The 19,791-nt window shown below is 35.1% G+C and overlaps 1 protein-coding gene across 12 annotated transcripts in view; it reads right to left on the reverse strand.

Annotated features, from left to right (window-relative positions):
• The window catches only part of LOC137655305 (RNA-binding protein, mRNA-processing factor 2a-like), a 354,099-nt gene that overhangs the window by 34,168 nt on the left and 300,140 nt on the right, over positions 1–19,791 (reverse strand). For 9 of the 12 annotated variants that reach the window (XR_011046836.1, XM_068389209.1, XM_068389205.1 and 6 more), the window contains 4 exons: positions 16,597–16,650; positions 15,769–15,831; positions 8,146–8,287; positions 4,840–4,926 (listed from right to left, as the gene is read on the reverse strand). Coding sequence is in view for 11 of the 12 variants with exons in the window: in XM_068389209.1 (XP_068245310.1) it covers positions 4,840–4,926; positions 8,146–8,287; positions 15,769–15,831; positions 16,597–16,650 (346 nt within the window). In the remaining variant the exon portion in view is untranslated. The remainder of the gene's footprint in view (positions 1–4,839; positions 4,927–8,145; positions 8,288–15,768; positions 15,832–16,596; positions 16,651–19,791) is intronic. The other 3 variants (XM_068389225.1, XM_068389229.1, XM_068389221.1) reach the window with 1 other exon arrangement.

Genomic DNA, 19,791 nt, shown 5'->3' on the forward strand with positions numbered 1-19,791 from the left:
AGTAGACGCACGTATTAACGAATTTTGTATAGGTAGAGGCACGTATTAACGAATTTCGTACAGGTAGAGCACGTATTAACGAATTTCGTATAAGTAGAAGCACGTATTAACGAATTTCGTATACGTAGAAGCATGTATTAACGAATTTTGCATTGGTAGAGGCACGTATTAACGAATTTCGTACAGGTAGAGGCACTTATTAACGAATTTCGTACAGGTAGAGGCATTTATTAACGAATTTCGTAGAGGTAGAAGCATGTATTAACGAATTTCGTAGTGGTAGAAGCATACGTATTAACGAATTTCGTATAGGTAGAGGTACGTATTAACAAATTTCGTATAGGTAGAGGTACGTATTAACAAATTTCGTATAGGTAGAGGCACGTATTAACGAATTTCATATAGGTAGAGGCACATATTAACGAATTTCCCTTTCAATATCAAAAGGTTTTCGAGGCGCAATATTACATACTTACTCCACTGATCTTGGGGCCACTTGTTGACCCAAGACTGCTCTTGATAGATTATTCCACATACTTTGGACTGGTCTTTTGCTATCAGTAAAAATCTGCTTCTCCTCTGATGCAACAGCCAATCCATACACATTAAAAAAACAAATAAATGCGTTTTACTGAAAATTATTACATCGATAAAGAATTATTCGGCCTTTTCCTTACTTAACGCTCAAGTTTTGTCCATTTTGAAAGGAGTGAAAAAAATCACCTTTGGGCGAAGGCGTTCGAGACTTGAGAAACGGGTGGTGGAGAAAGTTGCACCAACTGTTTCCTGAGAAGAAACTCTCCGGACTTGAAAATCTAGCTCAAAGTCAAGATGGAATTAAAGTCAAGCAGTTCGGCCGCTTCGAGGCATTCCAAGCTGAAACCTTAACCTAATTTCTAAGGATTTGATCTTCATTACAAATTCTTTGCACAACCCTAAGGACTTCCAGACCGGAAAATAGGTCAACTTTTCCTTCAGGCAACGTTTCTAAATTATTAAACTTTACCCTAGCTCTCTCTCTCTCTCTCTCTCTCTCTCTCTCTCTCTCTCTCTCTCTCTCTCTCTCTCTCTCTCTCTCTCTCTCTCTCTCTCTCTCGACAATTCCTTACTGTATTTTTATACTTCTCTGCTGGAAACCTGATTGTGTACATAAAACACTTCTCAATCATTTTTAGAGTTCAGTAGGTATCACTACTCAACATCTAACTTCGTGTTTATTTCTTGTAAAACTATCTACAGACGAATGACGTTTCTGGAGATTTTAAGGAGTAGTTTTCTTCACTTTTTTTTTTTTTTGCGGGAAAACTTTTCTTGAGAACATCGAAAAAACTTCTAGCAACTACACCAGAATACACACGTAACAGAACTGGTGAGGTTTTCTGATCAGGCATGAAGCAACAACTGAGCGCTGGATAATTGAGGTGTCTCTATGACAAGATTAATTGGCATTAATAATTATCTATGATGATTTAATCCCTATTAAGACATTTTTTTATCTTAATTTGTATTATATTCATTCTTACCCGTAAATTTTATGATTCATCTGTTCTTTATAACTGCATATAAAATAGTTATTTAAAATGAAAGCACAGACACAAAAATCTGTCAGCTAAAACATTTTAAGTGTTCTTGAAGCACTGGTACAATACTTGACTTTCTTTCAGCCCTTTCAACAAACGAGAGAGAGAGAGAGAGAGAGAGAGAGAGAGAGAGAGAGAGAGAGAGAGAGAGAGAGAGAGAGAGAGAGCACATGTTCTATCTGCACTCCATCACTGGAGCCTTTGTCGGTGTCGATGGCAACTAGAGCACCTTCCACTTCTCTTCCAGCTCCTCCAACCTCTGGAAGCCTATTTTCTTATTCTGTCTCTCAGACTTTCATCTCCTGAACTCTTGGAATCTTCAGATTTTCTATTCTGGAAGATTCCTAGAAAGCCTATCCTCTAATTTTCTTTTGCAGATGTCTTGTGGCAAATGTAAATTCAATATTTATATTTATCATTGCCAGATAACTTGCTGATCAAGATCAATACAAATATAAGCTCTAAACACACAGGTTTGCTTGCACTGCAATATAACTCCTTTTGCAATTTGCAAGGTCAGAAGCTGCTGAGATACTAGATGGAAATATAATGGTTACAATTATAGCTCTCCTTTTTTTTTTTAATATGACTAAATTTTTTTTACGATGAAAGATTTTTTTTTCTCTTAGAAATTAATATAATTCGGAAATCCAAGGCGCGTATTACAACTGTTTTCAAAATGGCAATATATCTATAACAAAGAATCGTTCAAGTAGTTTCGTTTCTGAGCTCCTTAAGTAGCAAAATTTATAGCCACTAAATCAGTTTAAAGTTCGGAGCTAAAACAGGTTATCAAAACGTATATTGATATATATTCTACTGTATATTTCAGTTAACAAATGTGTTTTAAGTTTTGGGAATAATTTCTGAGCAGTGAAGAGTAAGGGCGCGTTCTATCTTCACATCTTTAATTAAGAAAAACTGGAAGTCCTTCATTCCATAGCCCTTAACCCTTTTTATCCAATACATACTTAGCCTCTCCACGGACATCTATTCATCCTTCCATTCAATTAACCCCCCCCCACTCTCTCTCTCTCTCTCTCTCTCTCTCTCTCTCTCTCTCTCTCTCTCTCTCTCTCTCTCTCTCTCTCTCTCTCTCTCTCTCTCTCTCGTTATGACGACGCTTCATAAAGATTTTTCACCAACCATAGACGTCCCTTGGCGTTCAACAGATTCACCCTATTTTCCCAAAAAAAATTTATTTCACTAGCTTCTTATACAACAAAACACTAATTCCTAATAAAATAAAGAAGGCAATTGGTTAACTAAGAATTTTCAAATTGATAAATCTTATAGAGAAATGTATAAAATTCTTAAACAAACTAACAAGAGTGAAACAATTTCAATGGAATGGTGAATGTCAACACTACGTTGCTCAAAATGAATCAATAACTTTTCTTTGATAAGTCTTTTCAGACACAACTTTTACCCTAAAATGGAACATCAAAATTTATATTTTTTCCCACTTACCAAAGTTGTAGCATTTCACTAATAAAATGCAATCAATAGGAAAAAAGAATCACAATTATTATTATTAACTATAGGTTGGTAAAACCACCGATACACCTGTAGTACCTAGTGATTGTCTATACACGATTTCTCAATCGGGGGAATAATGACAGTCGTCAGCCAGACATAAAATACGGCGACTATAACTTCTTGAGTTCCAAGCAATCCCCCCGGCCGCCATAGTGAAGGGAATTATGGGTGCAAATAACAAGCAGATGGGAACAAAAGGGAAATACAAAGGGAATTACATTATGCACTTGAGGATAAAAGTAACAAGCCATAGGAAATAAGGGAATTCCATTATGCAGTGGAGGGAGGGTTCCGGGGTTTCGTAAAACACTATAGAGACGGGCTGACTAAGGGTTAAGGTTCAAATGCAACGCATGATCAGCTACCAGGATCAGGGAATTAATTCAGGGTCAGTAAGAGAGATTTCTATACATTAAAAGTTCCATTCGGTATTGATGGTTTGGACGAGCTAAAGTAACTATTGTTTTACATACCATTGTCAGAGCAAGTATGGAATAGTAAACAAACACAGATGAAGAAAAAATCATAAGTAGAATCCATGCTACCAGATCGTATCATACATAATCATTACATTCTTAACAGAATTATACACACACTAAGCAAAAGGTACACATTCCAATCATAATGCAGGATCAGTATATGCTTTCAAACGATGGTATCTACAACGAAAAAAAAAAATAACACGGAATCGTAATGTACAACGAACCTTAGAACTACGTCAATTACAATTATTAAATCACTTAAGACGATGACTTATCTTAAAATGAAGGCATTGAGGGCATAACATGTCTTTGATATTACGCTAAACTTGAACCTTATTCTCAAGAAAATAAAAAAGAAAACAGTTATTTTTAAAAAAGTAGTCGAAGTGAAAGGCAAGATATGTTCAGAGCTAGACGATTTAGGCTAACTGGACTCTATGAATGGCTTATTTATCTTCCATCGGGGATTCCTAACATCGGTTATAAACTTGCAAGTGTTGACAAGAGTGAATAGCCTTTTCTCAATTTGAGAACAGAATCATTAACCGGTCAAATTCACCTCCTTTACACGAGGATTAATAAGGTCTAGAATCGGGTCACAAAGATCGCTAAGGCTGAGAACATGAAAGATGAAATTGTTGCCGATACAAAAAAAAAAAAAAAAAATGTAAAAATCTTGGCTTCCCAAATGAAGATAATTATTCGAATTAAAATATATAAATTTGGGAAAAGTAACCATAATTTTTAGTGAATATTATGAAAAAAAAAAACAACAGGATAATTCCAACTTTATCAAGTCAAAGTAATACAAGGCTTCTTCATGGAATCCGTTAATTCAAAATCGTGATTGTGTTTAACTAGGGGAAAAGAGTACAGCAAAACCAACAGTTGAATTGAAATATTCAAAGTGACGTGCAGGTCAAGTCAGTAACTAAGAAAACACGACTTCCTTAAAATACAGTGAAATGAAATCAAGAGTGATTTAAAAAAGTAAATACAGCACTGAGTAACCGACATAATGTGCTCTTGTACTTCTTGTAGTAGTAAGGAATCGGCTATAAATGAAGTAGTAGGTACTTGAGTCTTAAGCTGAGTTCTAAATCTACCTAGCATCCCCAATGACATACACAGCATCGCGAATAGGGAAAAGGAAACACACAGCAAAGAACGTTGCTGTCCAGGACAGGGAAGCAATTACAAAAAAAGGTGAGACAATAAAGAGAGCAGAAACAACTTACCCCCAAGGGTGTTGACAGACCTGCCTCTTAAAGGAAGAAAGGTTGGAGGACTCGAGGAAGACATAAGCATGTTTGGAGGTCCAAAGTCTGGAGGTAGAGGGGAAGAAACGATCACTCAAACAGCTTTACTCTCGAGATACTTTACCACTTCTACACAACAGTGCGAAAAAGGTGGTAGGACATATATCAGGTGACCGTGCAATATTTTGTGCACCACAACAGTCACACTCACTCAATTCTTGTCTTTTATAAGCAATGTGAGAGAGAGAGAGAGAGAGAGAGAGAGAGAGAGAGAGAGAGAGAGAGCGAATAGTAGCATACTTAACAGATCGTGCGTTTCTCTTTAAATCATTGAGAGAGAGAGAGAGAGAGAGAGAGAGAGAGAGAGAGAGAGAGAGAGAGAGAGAGAGAGAGAGATTCTCAATTAAAGAAGGGGGCTACTTATCAGGAGAGATGTTAACCCCCATAGCGATTTCTGATAAAATGGCAAATAGAAAGCCCTTCAATGGGGAATTCACGAAGGTATTTTGGGCACTTCTCCCGTCACCATTCGAACCTCTCCGCTACCTCCGGAATACTGACACCAGTCTTTAGGAAAACCTCAAATTGTCTTGTGCAAACAATATGCCGTAGTATCAATCAATTAACTTATATAGTCCATGGTAACTGATGACATTCAATGGTCTTGACCCTTCAAGAAAGAAGAATATAGTACTGTAGATTCAGTATTTCACAAGCTGAGTATTTCAGACGGCAAATACGTCGTAACAAGGGAAGTCTTATCAACCAACAAGGACAACCTTTTGACTTGAAAAGACATAAACCTATCAATATAGAAGTTACTATCTGTAAACAAATTGATTCTAACTGGTAAAATAGAAGGTCAGAGAACAAAAGGGACAGACACTAAATATAAACAGAATCATATATCTGAATTCTCAAGGACAAACTTCCGAGGTAAAATAAAAATCAATTTTCTTCAAAGACTTTCAACCATCAGTACAACTGTACTCAGAAAGTTCCCTCTTGCTGAAGTATAATCATTCTGGGGGATTAAACTATGGAAAACGTTTGAATACTCTTAAGAGTAAAACACTAGGAACTGAAAGTAATTCTGTGCAAACAAACACATATGATAAAAATATGAAAACATAACAAGAAAAACTTGAAATTTGAATGAACCTTTTTCTTTTAATCATAACCTTTACTGTTCGTATTTGATGTAATTTCTACAAGGTTTTGATAAATATCAGCAGGGTTCTTGTTAATGTTCTCAGAAGAATTGAGTAAATATATATTATGGAAGCTGAAAAAATTGACTGAGCATTCCACAGTTAAAATTCAGCCTTGAAATTAGTTTTAGAACATTATTGTAGAACGGATAATGGATGTTATCACTACTGAAAGACAATATTTTAATATTCAATTCATATTTGCAAGTCAAAATAGCTGAAATTTTACAATATTTCCACTATTCAATTACCTTTCATTTCATTTGGGGGACTTTAAAATTTCTGATTAAACTGTACTGTGGTTGAAAAGGTACAGAATCAAATGGAAACTTTTAGCCCTCAGAGAATGATGCTATTTCAAACCGACATAAAGAAATCCGACCAGTATTGACGCAAAAGCTATATATATTTAAGCTCAATGAGGTCAAACAAGAAACCTACAGTGTTCAGTTTACGAGACACTTCAGTGAAAAGAATTCAAAACTTGAAAAAAGATTATCAGAAGACACAATTTCAAAGGAACTGAATGGCAAAGAGGGTGCCTTAGCCTCCAAGGGCATTCAATTCCTCAACACCAGGGTTTGGTTATAAAATCAAATAGCCAAAGCCAACATCAACTGCATCAATCTAAACAAAGATCTGTTTATCTACGGCTCTACGTTTAATCCGACACAATAGGTTGAGTGAAGAATTGCCATGAGATTTAATAAAGCCACGCTGCATGCAAGAATGAATCATACTGTCAGATCTCCAGTTACAGGACTGCATGGATGGAAACATCAACTTCTGATTTAAAGAAGAACGCAAATGACTAGAAATAGCTAAGCACTACAGAACATAAAATATTTCATATCAAATGACCATTCATTTTACATTTCTTAGAAAGGTATACAGTTAGCTTGCTTTTTATAACAAAGTGATTTATAGAAAATAGTGTCAAAATAACTTAGAAACTTGAGCAAAGATTCAAGCTGTGGTTGCTTCTAAAACATTAATTGGATACTCTTGAATTTATGGTTTACGTTACAGTAATGAGAAAAACTATATAAGCGTATATCAAACAATATTGTGCTACAAATACTATAGCCCTGAAAGCAAGGTTTGGTTTCATGAAATACTAAAATAAGCACACCATAAGCAGGATATAAATATTCCATACAAAATTATATACTATCAAATTGAAGCCCTCGCTACTTGTCACTGCGGTAGGATGGACAATGCTAAACACATAGGCTACAGCTTCTTAACTTTAAGAAAAAAAAATATCACATACATAATCTTAACCAAGGTTAGGAACACATTCACCTTACTACTATATTATGGTTAGCTTTGCTATTTACAGCTACGGTTAGAAATGGTAGTTTATCTGTAAGGTAGGTTGTTAGTTTAGCATAAGGTTGGTTTAAAAGTAAAAGAAATAAAACAAGTGAAATGAGCCAAGACAACTAGCAAACATGACAAATATCAATAATGGAAGCCAAGAGAAAATAAAGGAACCATGAAATCGTTTCCATGTGACCTCAAAGAATTATACATACATGACAAAAACATCCACAACCCCAAAACAATAAAAAAACATCTAATTGATGGTGATGATATACAATGACCTCGTATGATGATGTAAATGTTAGTGAATATGATGACTAATTAGGAAGGGAAGGGAGGATGGTGATGAATTAGTAAAGGATACAGTGCATCGGATGACGCGTGAAGACAAGAGGGAGTGGTTCAGACCTACTCACACACGGAGCAGATCCAAGCAACCCTGCTTTCAACTTATTCTGGGTTCTTCTTTAATCAGAAATACTCAATAAAATTATTTTTTTGGCAGATAACAAAGGTCTAATGGTTATTATTCTTACAGAGATAAACGGTGAGCTCACGGTTCCACAGAATTTGAAAGGCACTAAGCCCTTGAACCCAAACTCCCATCTTGAGAGCAAGGTAGCGAGGTCCGTCCGTCGGTACTCTATATTTGTGACGAAATGCTTGGGTTAAGGGAGGATAAGAAGTGAGTGATTGTGAGCTTGTGAGTGAGTTAAGTGACTGGAGGTGATCATGCAGTGTTACTTACGTCCGGTGAATGGGTGCACGAGAGTGGGGTGGGGGGCGGCTGCAGGGGGCGACTGCTGCTTGGGTTTGCTAACTTTGGTGTTACTTTTAGCAAACTCGAGTCGGATGGTCTGAGGCATGTCTGGGTCAAACCGCACGCCCTGCTGTAAGAAAACACCGGAGACCGTGCACGTTAAAAACACAAGGTGGCCGCCAGTGGAGGTAGGGTGGGGTGGGGGTGGATCATAAGTGGACCATGTGGGGTCATGGTAGGCAAGAAATGAGGGGAAATAGCATAACTGGGGACAAGGTTACTAAGGGGAATAGGGAAAGGTGGAGGGGATTTACAGGAGTTAAATCCTAACGTTACAACCTCAATACTGTATAGTATAATTTTCTCTTACGCAATGAATGATGCTTAATGTCTAATTAGAAGAAGCTTCCGTTTTGTAATGGTGTCAGTTGAAACAGATTTTCTTCAACCCTTAGAGATTCAACAACCTTCGCTTCGCTCTTCTGCCACCATTTCAAAACCAGGAAGCATCTCTATGACATACAAATTCTGATTCCAATATGACTATTTACGCTGTAGACATTCCAAACCTAAAAAAATTAAAAATATAAATATTGCAAGAAAAAAACAAACTATGCTCAACATGGCACAAAATCAGACATATTAGCAGTAACAATTGAATAACTAAAAGGTATACCTAAAGCATAAAAATATCTACAATGTTTTGCCAAATGATATAAAGGGTTATCATATTGTCCACAAAATTTGTCAGTGATAAGAGAGCATAAAAAGATGAATAATACTTATAACTCATAAACAAAACTAATATTAATTTAACATCGTTAGTGAAAACAAGAGAAAAAGAGGACGGTTAGACACTTAGTAGTAAAAACAACCATTTAAACCCACATAAAAATGAGAGAAACCAAAGACAACCAAATAGTTGACCACGACTGGATGGGCAGGATATAAGGAGTGGGGGAGAGGAGGGAAAAGGACCATTGAAATCGGTTTAATCACGGAAAGAAATATTAGTTTCTAAAATATGCGGGGATTATTAGATACCGTATACTAATCAACATAAAGAAAGGGTGTCTCTATCATTTATGAATAAAAACGAACCGAATGTGAATGGAGGAGGAGATAATTTTTCTACAATATATGATTTAAATCCACATCCCTGTCTTACCCTCTACTAAACTATATATATATATATATATATATATATATATATATATATATATATATATATATATATATATATATATATATATATATATATATATATATCATTTTACCTATTTATAACTCGTTCTATCCTTCAGTGCTGATGTAGTTCTTGTTAAAATTAAACACCTTTTTTTTCGTACCAAAAATTTTACTTTTTTCAAGTCATTCATGAACCTTCTCCAAATTCAAAGACGCTTAGTGAAAGGGTAGGTTAGGGGTTATGCTCCTATCTATTATATTGCATAAATCAATGCAATCCATACCTCGTACCACGTATCAATTTAATAACGACCAAAGCATTTTCCTTCTCTTCATAACTGAAACAATTTAACTAGAAGTAATTTTTTTACTCAATTCGTTTATTCTCATCTATATACTTAATTCTGACGATAAATGATGATTACGTGACGTTTAAGCATTCAGGAAGAATTAATCCAAAATAATCCTGTGAGTTAATGGATATGACCATCACCAGTTAATGTCATGTACGGTATTAATTGCTAAATTATGGAGCACCGGGACTAACGAGTTAAAATTTCATTGACACGGTGTTTCTTAAGTTCAGTTTTTTTTTCTTTCATGTGTGTTAGGAGCATTTACTATTTTTTCCTCTATGAATTCTGCTCTTGAAAAAATCTCTGTATATGATCACGATCAACTTACAGTTCCATGTTATGGTGTTCTCGTCTTTTTCAATTACGAGAGTGCCATTACTTTCATTCAATATGCACTGTCTACTTTTTCTGTAAACCCATAAAGAATTACCAAATAAATGTCACGATTACATGAAATCTAATTACATACTAGTCCATCAACTGTAAATGTACTGAAAAAAAAAACTCAGAATCTACATCAAAACTTCCTTTGTAAAATTTGTAATAAAAAAGCAATCTACTCTCAAGTCAACTAAAGCTAGCAAACTATTAGCACCGAAAACGTATGCTTAAACCACTAAAGCCTTGTATACATATCTCAGTCATTCTCGGTTTATTACAGACAGAGGGAAGACCTTACGATAATAATTATTCTAGTTCAAAGCCTTAAATAACGCGAATATCAGATGCATGGTGTTATTATATAAATTACATAAATAATCATCCTATCTACACTCTATTACACTACAAAAATGTAATGTTGTAATGTACATAATAACGAATACTATACTACCACTATGTATTTCAAGAGACGTAAGAAACATGATTTTCTTACGAACCTTACTAAAGGAAGCAAATGGATAAGGAATCATATAAGGTAATTAATTAGAAAAAATATATCCATTACCCATCCACACCTAAAAATGAAAATACTCGGGTACTTCTAATTGAATGTTACTAAAAATAAGGACTAAATTTCTTTTATAGTTGCATAAAGCGATATTTCCAAATAATTCAGATGGTATATTAGAGCTCCTACACACCCGAGCAGAAATGTATGGTATAATCAGGATTCTGGATAAAGAGGGTGTGTGGGTAACGTTAGGATTAACAATGCGCCAGGAGCAGGAGTGAAGAAGATCGTGGATTCTGGCAAAGGGTGTGAGGATCAGGGTGAGAAAGGTGTGAGGATGGAGGTGTGAGAGAAAAGGTGACCAGGAATCGGGCATTTTTGAAGGAGCGGGATACAGGTGTGAAGAGAGGCAAGCGAGCAGCTCCAGGAAGCATTGATACATCACAGATCATGTAGGTGTAACGTGAGACCCAAAATGGAGGAGGTATTAATACAGGACCCACTATGTGAGAAAGACATATAGGAGATAAAATAGATAAATGAAGATCAGACAGAATTAGGAGCAGCGGCAACTCTGTGACAAAATAAAAGATATATTTATAAAGTTCTCAACTTTCTTGAGCATGATTTTTTTTTTCTGGACAAAAATATTTATGTACTTGAACAAAGAATGAAGTAAGATCTTCCCCACCTAGAGACCTGCACGGGGTTCATGTGGGACAGGGGTGAATCAATTCTAAGGCTGAGAAAAGAGATGAAAGAGAAGTAATATGAAGGGGTTGGGGGGTTGGGAGGGGTACAGAGGGGGTACTTCCATGCTTGAGTCAGTGAAGATGTGGCAGTTGCCTATGTCTCCTTCCTAAACTCTTCTCTTCTTAAGAGGTCAAGGGCAGATTAGGCAACTGCCTACTCTTGTGAGAGATCAAGATCATGTAATTTATTTTACTTAAGAAGGCGTTTCTACTTTCTACTGAGATTAAAAACTCTGTGAACAGCTAATAATAAGAATAATAAGGGAAAGGGCGGCACTGGGATGTGTGATTATATTGTGTCGAGACCAAAGATCACACAGATGAAGAGCAGGATGTTTCACTCCCGTAATATAACCTCCTCCTCTTCCCTTTCTCTTCTATTACACCCGGAGGTCTCGGAAGCAGAAAATTGAAGACACACACATTAGACCTTTTTCTCTTTAGCCAAGCATCCATTTTCAGAGCACGTGAATGTTCATGAATTCTTTTTATGAGTTAGTAATGAACAGAAGGCTAAAGTGACCGTCTTAAATTCTGCGCTTCGTATTCTATGTCAGATAATTCCCTAAAGCAACGTGTCAAACTGATCGGGAGAGAAACACCTTGCTGAATTCTATGGGATCTTTGGCCGTGGAGCAAAGAGTATTTGGCCGTGCAGCTCCCTGGGGGTCGAGCATTGGGGGAGTAGGTGGGTAGCCAGGGGTGCCAGCACCAGTGTCATGACAAACAAAAGTGGCGGGTGATGCCCCGGGTGGCACTAGGCCACGCTACCGCATCAACTAGAACCACCCTTCTCCATATTCCAGCCCGTTTCTGTCTTTGCTACGTCATCCAGCCAACGCGTGACTCCACCCTCAGCCAGTGGAGGAGTCACGGCCGTACAGAGCAAAGGACAACCGGAGCGGGTGTTCATGGCTGTGGGAAGTATGCCAGCAGAACGGATGAGTCGTCATCCCTCTTTCATACTTACCCATATTTCTTCTCCGTCATCAACCATTAGTCTATAAGAATATCATTGGCAATTGATGATTGCTAAACACTTGAAAATATAGGGATATGTTACTATTTTTGCCTTATCTCACTTCGAAAGATATCACGTCAAAGACTACTATCATTAGTGAATAGCAAACGTCTGACTTAAGAAGCAAAATAAATCTGTAGCAATTATATAATGTAAAATACTATAATCCTCAACCACAGATATATAAAGAATTTCATTCAAGATAAAAATCTAAAAATTTTATAAACAATAAAATAAATTGAAATGAAACTATTATACATGAGATCAATACATAATTATACTCTATAGCAATCTTGTATGTTAACAAAACCATTTTTTAAACAATTCCACCTGAACCAATGAAAACGCCCTTTAAAGACCATAGCATTTCATTTTGCACAAATTATACAGGGCCTGACGCTTGTCACAATACCTAAACAACTTGAAACTTCAGTTGAGGTTAGAAATATTTAAATAGTGCTGTTAAAAATCTCCATTTAACATTTAAAATTTTGATACTTTCGAGAGAGTAAGAATGAAGTGCCTGCATTAGAGTAACTAGGCTCTGTGAACGAGTGTCTTACTTTAACAAACAGTTTGGGTGTGGTACGAAACTTTCTTTTCAATATGCAGGTTACACAAGTGAACATGTCACGACATCTTTCATGTCATCCAATTGCGAAAACAAAGGAATGCCATCTCCCTTACATGCAAATCATCAATTGCCCCAAAAATGTTGAACACACTTTCAGAAATTTGTATTTAAATATATATAAAGAATTACTTTATAGTTGCATTGTACTTGCTACACCAGGAACAGGCCGCGTGTAGTGATTTGTGAACTCAAATTAAGAAAAAAAAACAACAAAGGATGATGGTGGTGGAGATGGCGTGACTCAAAAATCAAGAGATAAAAAAAAGGAATAATGTGTAGTGGAGAGTTTGTTTGAACTGCCTTAAATCTGTTGGTTGATGTGAAGAGTGCCACAACAGTGCGGCTGTTGTTCATCATGAATTCCACTAAGGAATAATTCAAATGAAATTTATGAATGCCGCCGGCCACCAGGTGCAATCACACCGTGACTCTACCCAAACACTGGTACATAAACACCCCAACACCTCCACCACAATCCCTATACATCATCAATAGATAAAAAAATGTCCCTAGACACTTTTAAAATCATGATTTTTTTACGTGGATCATTCTAATTACAATATTACTTTACCATGATTATTCTAGTGAAAACCTACAAAAGCAACGAAGAACACGTTACAAAAGCTCTTCTTTGAACAGAAAACCATTGTCTGGTCAATGTCAAGCAGTGGTGATGCCGATGGAGAAGCAAAAAGGACCTCATAATGTATAAGAAAGATGGGATGGAGGCTATGTGATGCATTAATAAATCTATGTGGAAAATCAATGAAACTAAATTGACGGAACGGGGAGCTTGCGGTTCCCACAAAGGAGTCCGGCCAGCTCATCGCCGTACCGTCATTTTAAAACACTCACTCTCTTTGGCTTTTCGATTTTGAGTTTTTTTGGGCCAATTTGAGTTCCCCATTTTTGTCACTCATGCCTGAATGCATAAAAGAAAATACACTTGGCGTGGAGTGACTTTTTTTTTTTTAATGAACAAAATGTGTATTGGAAGAAAGGGGCTCAAACGACACGCTGTAAAGATTTGCCAAAGGCTTTTATCTGCAAGAGAGAAAAATGTATAAAAGTGTATCAGCTGCAGAACGTCAACCTGACTCGAGTACATTTCCTAAATTCATTTGTAAAAGGTTGACGACGATGTCAAAAGGAAAGCACATGACTTCACAAGGATAATAATGTGTAGGCCTACATTTTGGGGACCTGAAAATGCTGTCTGTGTTAGACCAATTTGCTTTTTGCATCTTATGAGTAGCATTTGGTCTTAATGCATTTTATCCACAATCTTATTTTAAAAAAAATGTATTTAACCAAAACAAATATAATTGGAAGTCTCATAAATTAATTTCTAATAAGTATTTCAGAAGAAACCTATTATAAAAGGTTAGAATAACTATAAAGATAGTTAGAATAAACTTGATACTATTTCAAATTGGAAACCATTCCAGTTACAAACATAACTTTGGAGGAGCTTCATTCAATATTCTAATAAAAACTGTTAATTATGTAATGGCAAAAAACAATCATTATAATAAAATATAACAATGAAACATGATTGACATATATTTACTGCAACTTCAAAGCCGTTACATGAATGCAAAACCATTATAACTTCACAAATGTAAATAGAAATATGCAATTTAAGGAGAAAACTTAAAATAACTTGAGGCAAAACTTCCCCTCCCTTTGATAAACATACGACTTGAATAGTATATTTGTTCGAATACATGTCTATTGTAATGAAGTCGCATTAATATAACATCTATATTTATGAAATACAGAATAAACAAAATTCTAGATTGGATGTAATTTGGATAATAACAAATTGGTAGTAATTTGGATGATAAAAAATTGAAAAATAATGTGGATAACCAGCAAATTGCTAATATAGGGGGCAAATCATTTAGTCATACTATAATTCGAATATTAAAAGTTTGCTACACCTTGGAAATAAAGTGAAATTTTGTGATACTGAGGCTTCTTTATCAATGATAAATCCACCTGCTCAAGAGTACGCGATCACATTTATTGCCTCTAACTTTTAAGTAATTCCTGCTGAACTTAGCGTCCGTGAGGAGCGTTAGCTGGTTAGCAACTGGACAAGCAGAGGGATCTGTCAGGATCTTTTCATTTAGAAAAACTAATTCAAAATATTACCAGATAAAATCCACAGATAATAAAGAGACAGAGGAAATGAGATTTATTAAGAGCAGAATGTACACGATCATTGAATTACAGTTACAAATGACCTAAAGAACAAAAAATAAAGAATGTCTATAACTGATTATAGAAACTAAGGTTCATGTCACATTAACTATTAATGGAACTGAAAACGCTGTAAGCTAATAATTTAGGGTTATAGTGTGTGTGTGTGTGTTTATGAAGAGTAGAGGAGATAATGAATAAAAAAAATGGAGTTCAATGGATTTTCCACTTGCTAAGTATGGAATTTTGTTAAATAGGGTGCATCTTTCCTTGCCTATTACCTATTCAACTAACTATGTTTCTGATAAAGTTACAAAATATGAATGATGATTATTAATGCAGGAATAGAAGAAAATTGTTATTGCATATAAAAAACAGGAAATTATTCATTAATATGACAGAAATGGAAACATAATTGTCCTGCCAAAGAAGGATCCTCCATAGATAATGCAATACTATCGAACGCAGGACTGAGTGATTAACGTAGACAGATCAAAAGAGTGAGATCTAGATGGGGGTTAACTAGAAGCTAATAAGGAATCAATCAAGTAATCAGGCCTTACCTGGAGATCTTGTTTGGCTGCCTCTGCTCCCGCCCTTGTGCTAAACGTCACAAAACCGACCGGCTGAAATCAAGATTTTTTTTTAGTTCCATTATCCAAGATATATTGGACTTTGGTTTTCATCAGGTAAAAAAATCTTCATTTAATGCATTTGCATATTCATAACATCTATGAGCAATATTTGAAAGATACAATTCAAATATATAACAAAATTCAAGAGGCACAAAGTAACTAAAAGTGTCTTAATTGAAAAACGAATAGCCGTTTAATCAAGTCATCATGCCATTCTATTATATATATATATAAATATATATATATATATATATATATATATATATTTTTATCAAAATCTAAACAGGCAATTTCGCGAGCAAAATAAATACTCTGATGAAGACCTGCACAAGAAGAAATACTTTTTAATTTTTTTTTGTCCATTTCCAAGTGCTCATATATTATTACGTAAAAAGTAGAGGGAATGCGAGGCAGAAATACATATTATATTTGTACTCATTTACACTTGCAAAACACCTTCGTAAGTAAGAAAGCTGCTATTGTGCTTCCCATTCAATAATATTTAAAAACAATTTCTGAGCAGGACACAAATACGCATTAATATATACGAAATAACCTGATTTACACTGATATACAATAAAAAAGATATCCATAGCATATAAGTCGAGATTTATAGTGAATATTCTTTGTGTTTCTATTTTTATTGGTAGCAAGGGGACTAAACCATGTAAGGGAAATATATAAACGTCTTGGGAAATCCAATGGTGGCAATACGACTGAATTATGAGGTACACAGGGGTCCCACATCATACTTACTGAAGCTGTTTTTCCATTCTTGCTGGTGACCTTCAAAAGGGAGCCCTCGTAGCCCTGAAAGAAAAAAAAAATCATATTTTAACATGTACAAAAATCAGTCGATGAATATTAATGTTTTGTATCATTAAATCATTTTAATAACTTTGCATAAAACACAATGTGAGAGAGAGAGAGAGAGAGAGAGAGAGAGAGAGAGAGAGAGAGAGAGAGAGAGAGAGAGAGAGAGAGAAATTGTCCCCGAATATAGTGTTCAAATCATCCTGATTTGAACAATATGACACATACAGCAAATCTAAAGTTAATAAGGACGTCTTATTTATAAAAAACTAACATTGTTTTGAAATACACAAACCATTACAATATCATCGTTCCTACAAAGACGCTCAAAAAATCTCAAAGTGCAATTTTCAAATACAGTTAACACATCGAGATTAAATTCACTCGCTGGTTACTTTACCTTCATATATTATTATCCAAACCATCGGGATGAGCTATCTTTAATGGAGATATTTGGGTATTTATCGCCATTCAAATCCGCTCAGTAAATATGTACTCTACCTAATCATTCGAGGATAGAGAGTTATCGCAATAACTTCTTCTTCTTCTTCTTTGTCTACATCTTTTCCCACTTCTATGTGGGGTCGATGTTTCTGGTCAGCTTTCTCCATCTACCTCTGTCCCACACCTCATCACCAATTAATCCCTTTGATCGAAAGTCATCCTTAGTTATCATAATAACACAAACAGCAAAGATAAACGTAAATAGGGTCTAATCTGTCAATGCTAGCGGTGTATGTAACAAGGAAAGATTTCCTGAATTTACATTAGCCACTTAAGTATCACATGTTCCCTCCAATTAGCAAATTTTGATAAATTCACAGATTGAAAATTAATGCCGTCACATCTTCGCGGTTAAAATGCTAGAAGAGAATCATATAAATTATTCGTCAGGGTTTAGTTATTCAATATATTACATAAAAGCCGATGATCTCCCACCCAGAGCAAAATAGCTATAGATAACATTATAATCTTATATTATACCAATCGTTATATTTTTAATAACATCTTTAGTTTAAACGTAAACTTCCAATAGTTTTGCAAGATGGAAATATAGAAATAGAGCGCTCAAATTAAACTAGAAGAGCCAGGTGACATTTACTCCCTGTCACAGGTGAGGCAACAGATGTTCATTATCACGTTAAGTCAAAGAGTATCAGAGAAACACTATGTGGCATTACACAGAATTTCTACATCACGAATTGAGTAATAACTTTTCAAGTAGAACAAATTCTGCACTGAAATAACCTGTGACATCAAACAGACACCATTTATTACTATGACAATACGTTAATAAAGATAATTTGAAATCAGCAGATTAAACAGAACACTTACTATTTTTCAGGCTAAATTAAACATTACTTTTTCAAAATGCTTATGAAAAACTGCGAAAGTAACTTCATACCATAACAAAATTCCTCTTTTCAACATCTGCTAAAATATTACTCATTGTAGCCTATTGATTGGTGGCATGTGGAACATAACCTTTCCGTAATTCCTAACACACTTTTCCGCACAATTTTTTCTCTTGAAAATCTGTTTTTCCAGTAAGGCGTTCACCTCTGAAATCGCAAAACATCCTTCTCAGATGAAATAAAAGTCTTATGGGAATTGCTTTAACACTTACGAAAAAAGCACAGTAAATAATACTAGGAAAGCTTTGTAAAAACTTATTTCAACAAACTAAAAGTAATTTCAAAATTTACAACTCTGTTTCAATATAACCATTAACTTATTATTATACCAAATAATTGAAATACAATAATTTTACACTCCTTAGACATAGAATCTCTACGGAATTATTTCATAACTTCTCGCATTAGTGTTATGCTATTGAATGCTATTGATAGTAATTGGTCAGATTATCGCATTCAGTGTCAAACATTTTAGGAAATCAAATGTTCACCAAAATGTAATAAAACCCTGCATGCCGAAACCTATGAAAAATACATAATTTTTCAACCCAATACAGGCTCATTAAAACTGAATCGACAATTAACTATAAAGTATAAGGCTACAGAAAGCTAAATATAAATAAATAAATAAATATATATATATATATATATATATATATTATATACATATTATATATATATATATTATATATATATATATTATATATATATATATATATATATATATATTAGATGGACAAAAAGAATAACAGAATTGGCCCCTTGATATTTAGCTAAAAAGAAGCAGGGGATGTAAGAGAAGACGATGGCGTGATGAGCTAAGAAAATTTACGGGTGTAAACTGGCATAAAAAGACCATAAACAGACGGGAGTGGATGGTCATGTTTGAGGGTTTTGTCCTGGAATGGTCTAGCAATGGTTGATGCTATCTATCTATATTATATATATATATATATATATATATATATATATATATATATATGTGTGTGTGTGTGTGTGTGTGTTAAACCAAGCCTGATTTGTCACCAACTAACGTAACTTGAATCTTCCAAAGGCCGTAATTTAACTGCAGATAGATTCGAAAGTGTCAAAGCAGCATGTTGTGTGGAAAGAGAAGAATGTTTCGAGTGGTCGACACCGAGAAAACACGTCCCTCTTGAGTCCAGAGACTAGACTCTAAAGAGGATGTAATGTTTATTAAGATTTATATGCATTGACATGCTGGGTTTTAACCTTTTACTTTAATTTATAAAAGCATATCAACATGTATAGCACGTGTGAATAGAGACATGGTTTATGTGTTTGATCCGTGTTATGGTTTGGTAATTTCACATGAATTGTAAATGAAACAAAGGACGCAATGGTCAGGTTCTTCATTACATTCACCTTATTTCATAAGTATGGAAGATCAACTTTCAGAAATCCCTAAGATAACAATGAAGTACAACACCGACAAAATCTTTATAGACCATATAATCGTAGGTCCACATAGCTGCACATAGGTTCCAAAATCTTCTGGGATCAACAGCAAGAGAGAGAGAGAGAGAGAGAGAGAGAGAGAGAGAGAGAGAGAGAGAGAGAGAGAGAGAGAGAGAGAGAGAGAGAGAGAGAGAGATACAATGCTCATTTCTAGCTAAAGACAGCAGATCAAACTATAAGTCGAGCTTAACCATCCAAATATTGAACATGTCTCTGAAAAAGGGGGGTTAAAAGAATCGGTAAC

The sequence above is a fragment of the Palaemon carinicauda genome, chromosome 1 (assembly GCF_036898095.1).
Source record: "Palaemon carinicauda isolate YSFRI2023 chromosome 1, ASM3689809v2, whole genome shotgun sequence".
Lineage (NCBI taxonomy): Eukaryota > Metazoa > Arthropoda > Malacostraca > Decapoda > Palaemonidae > Palaemon > Palaemon carinicauda.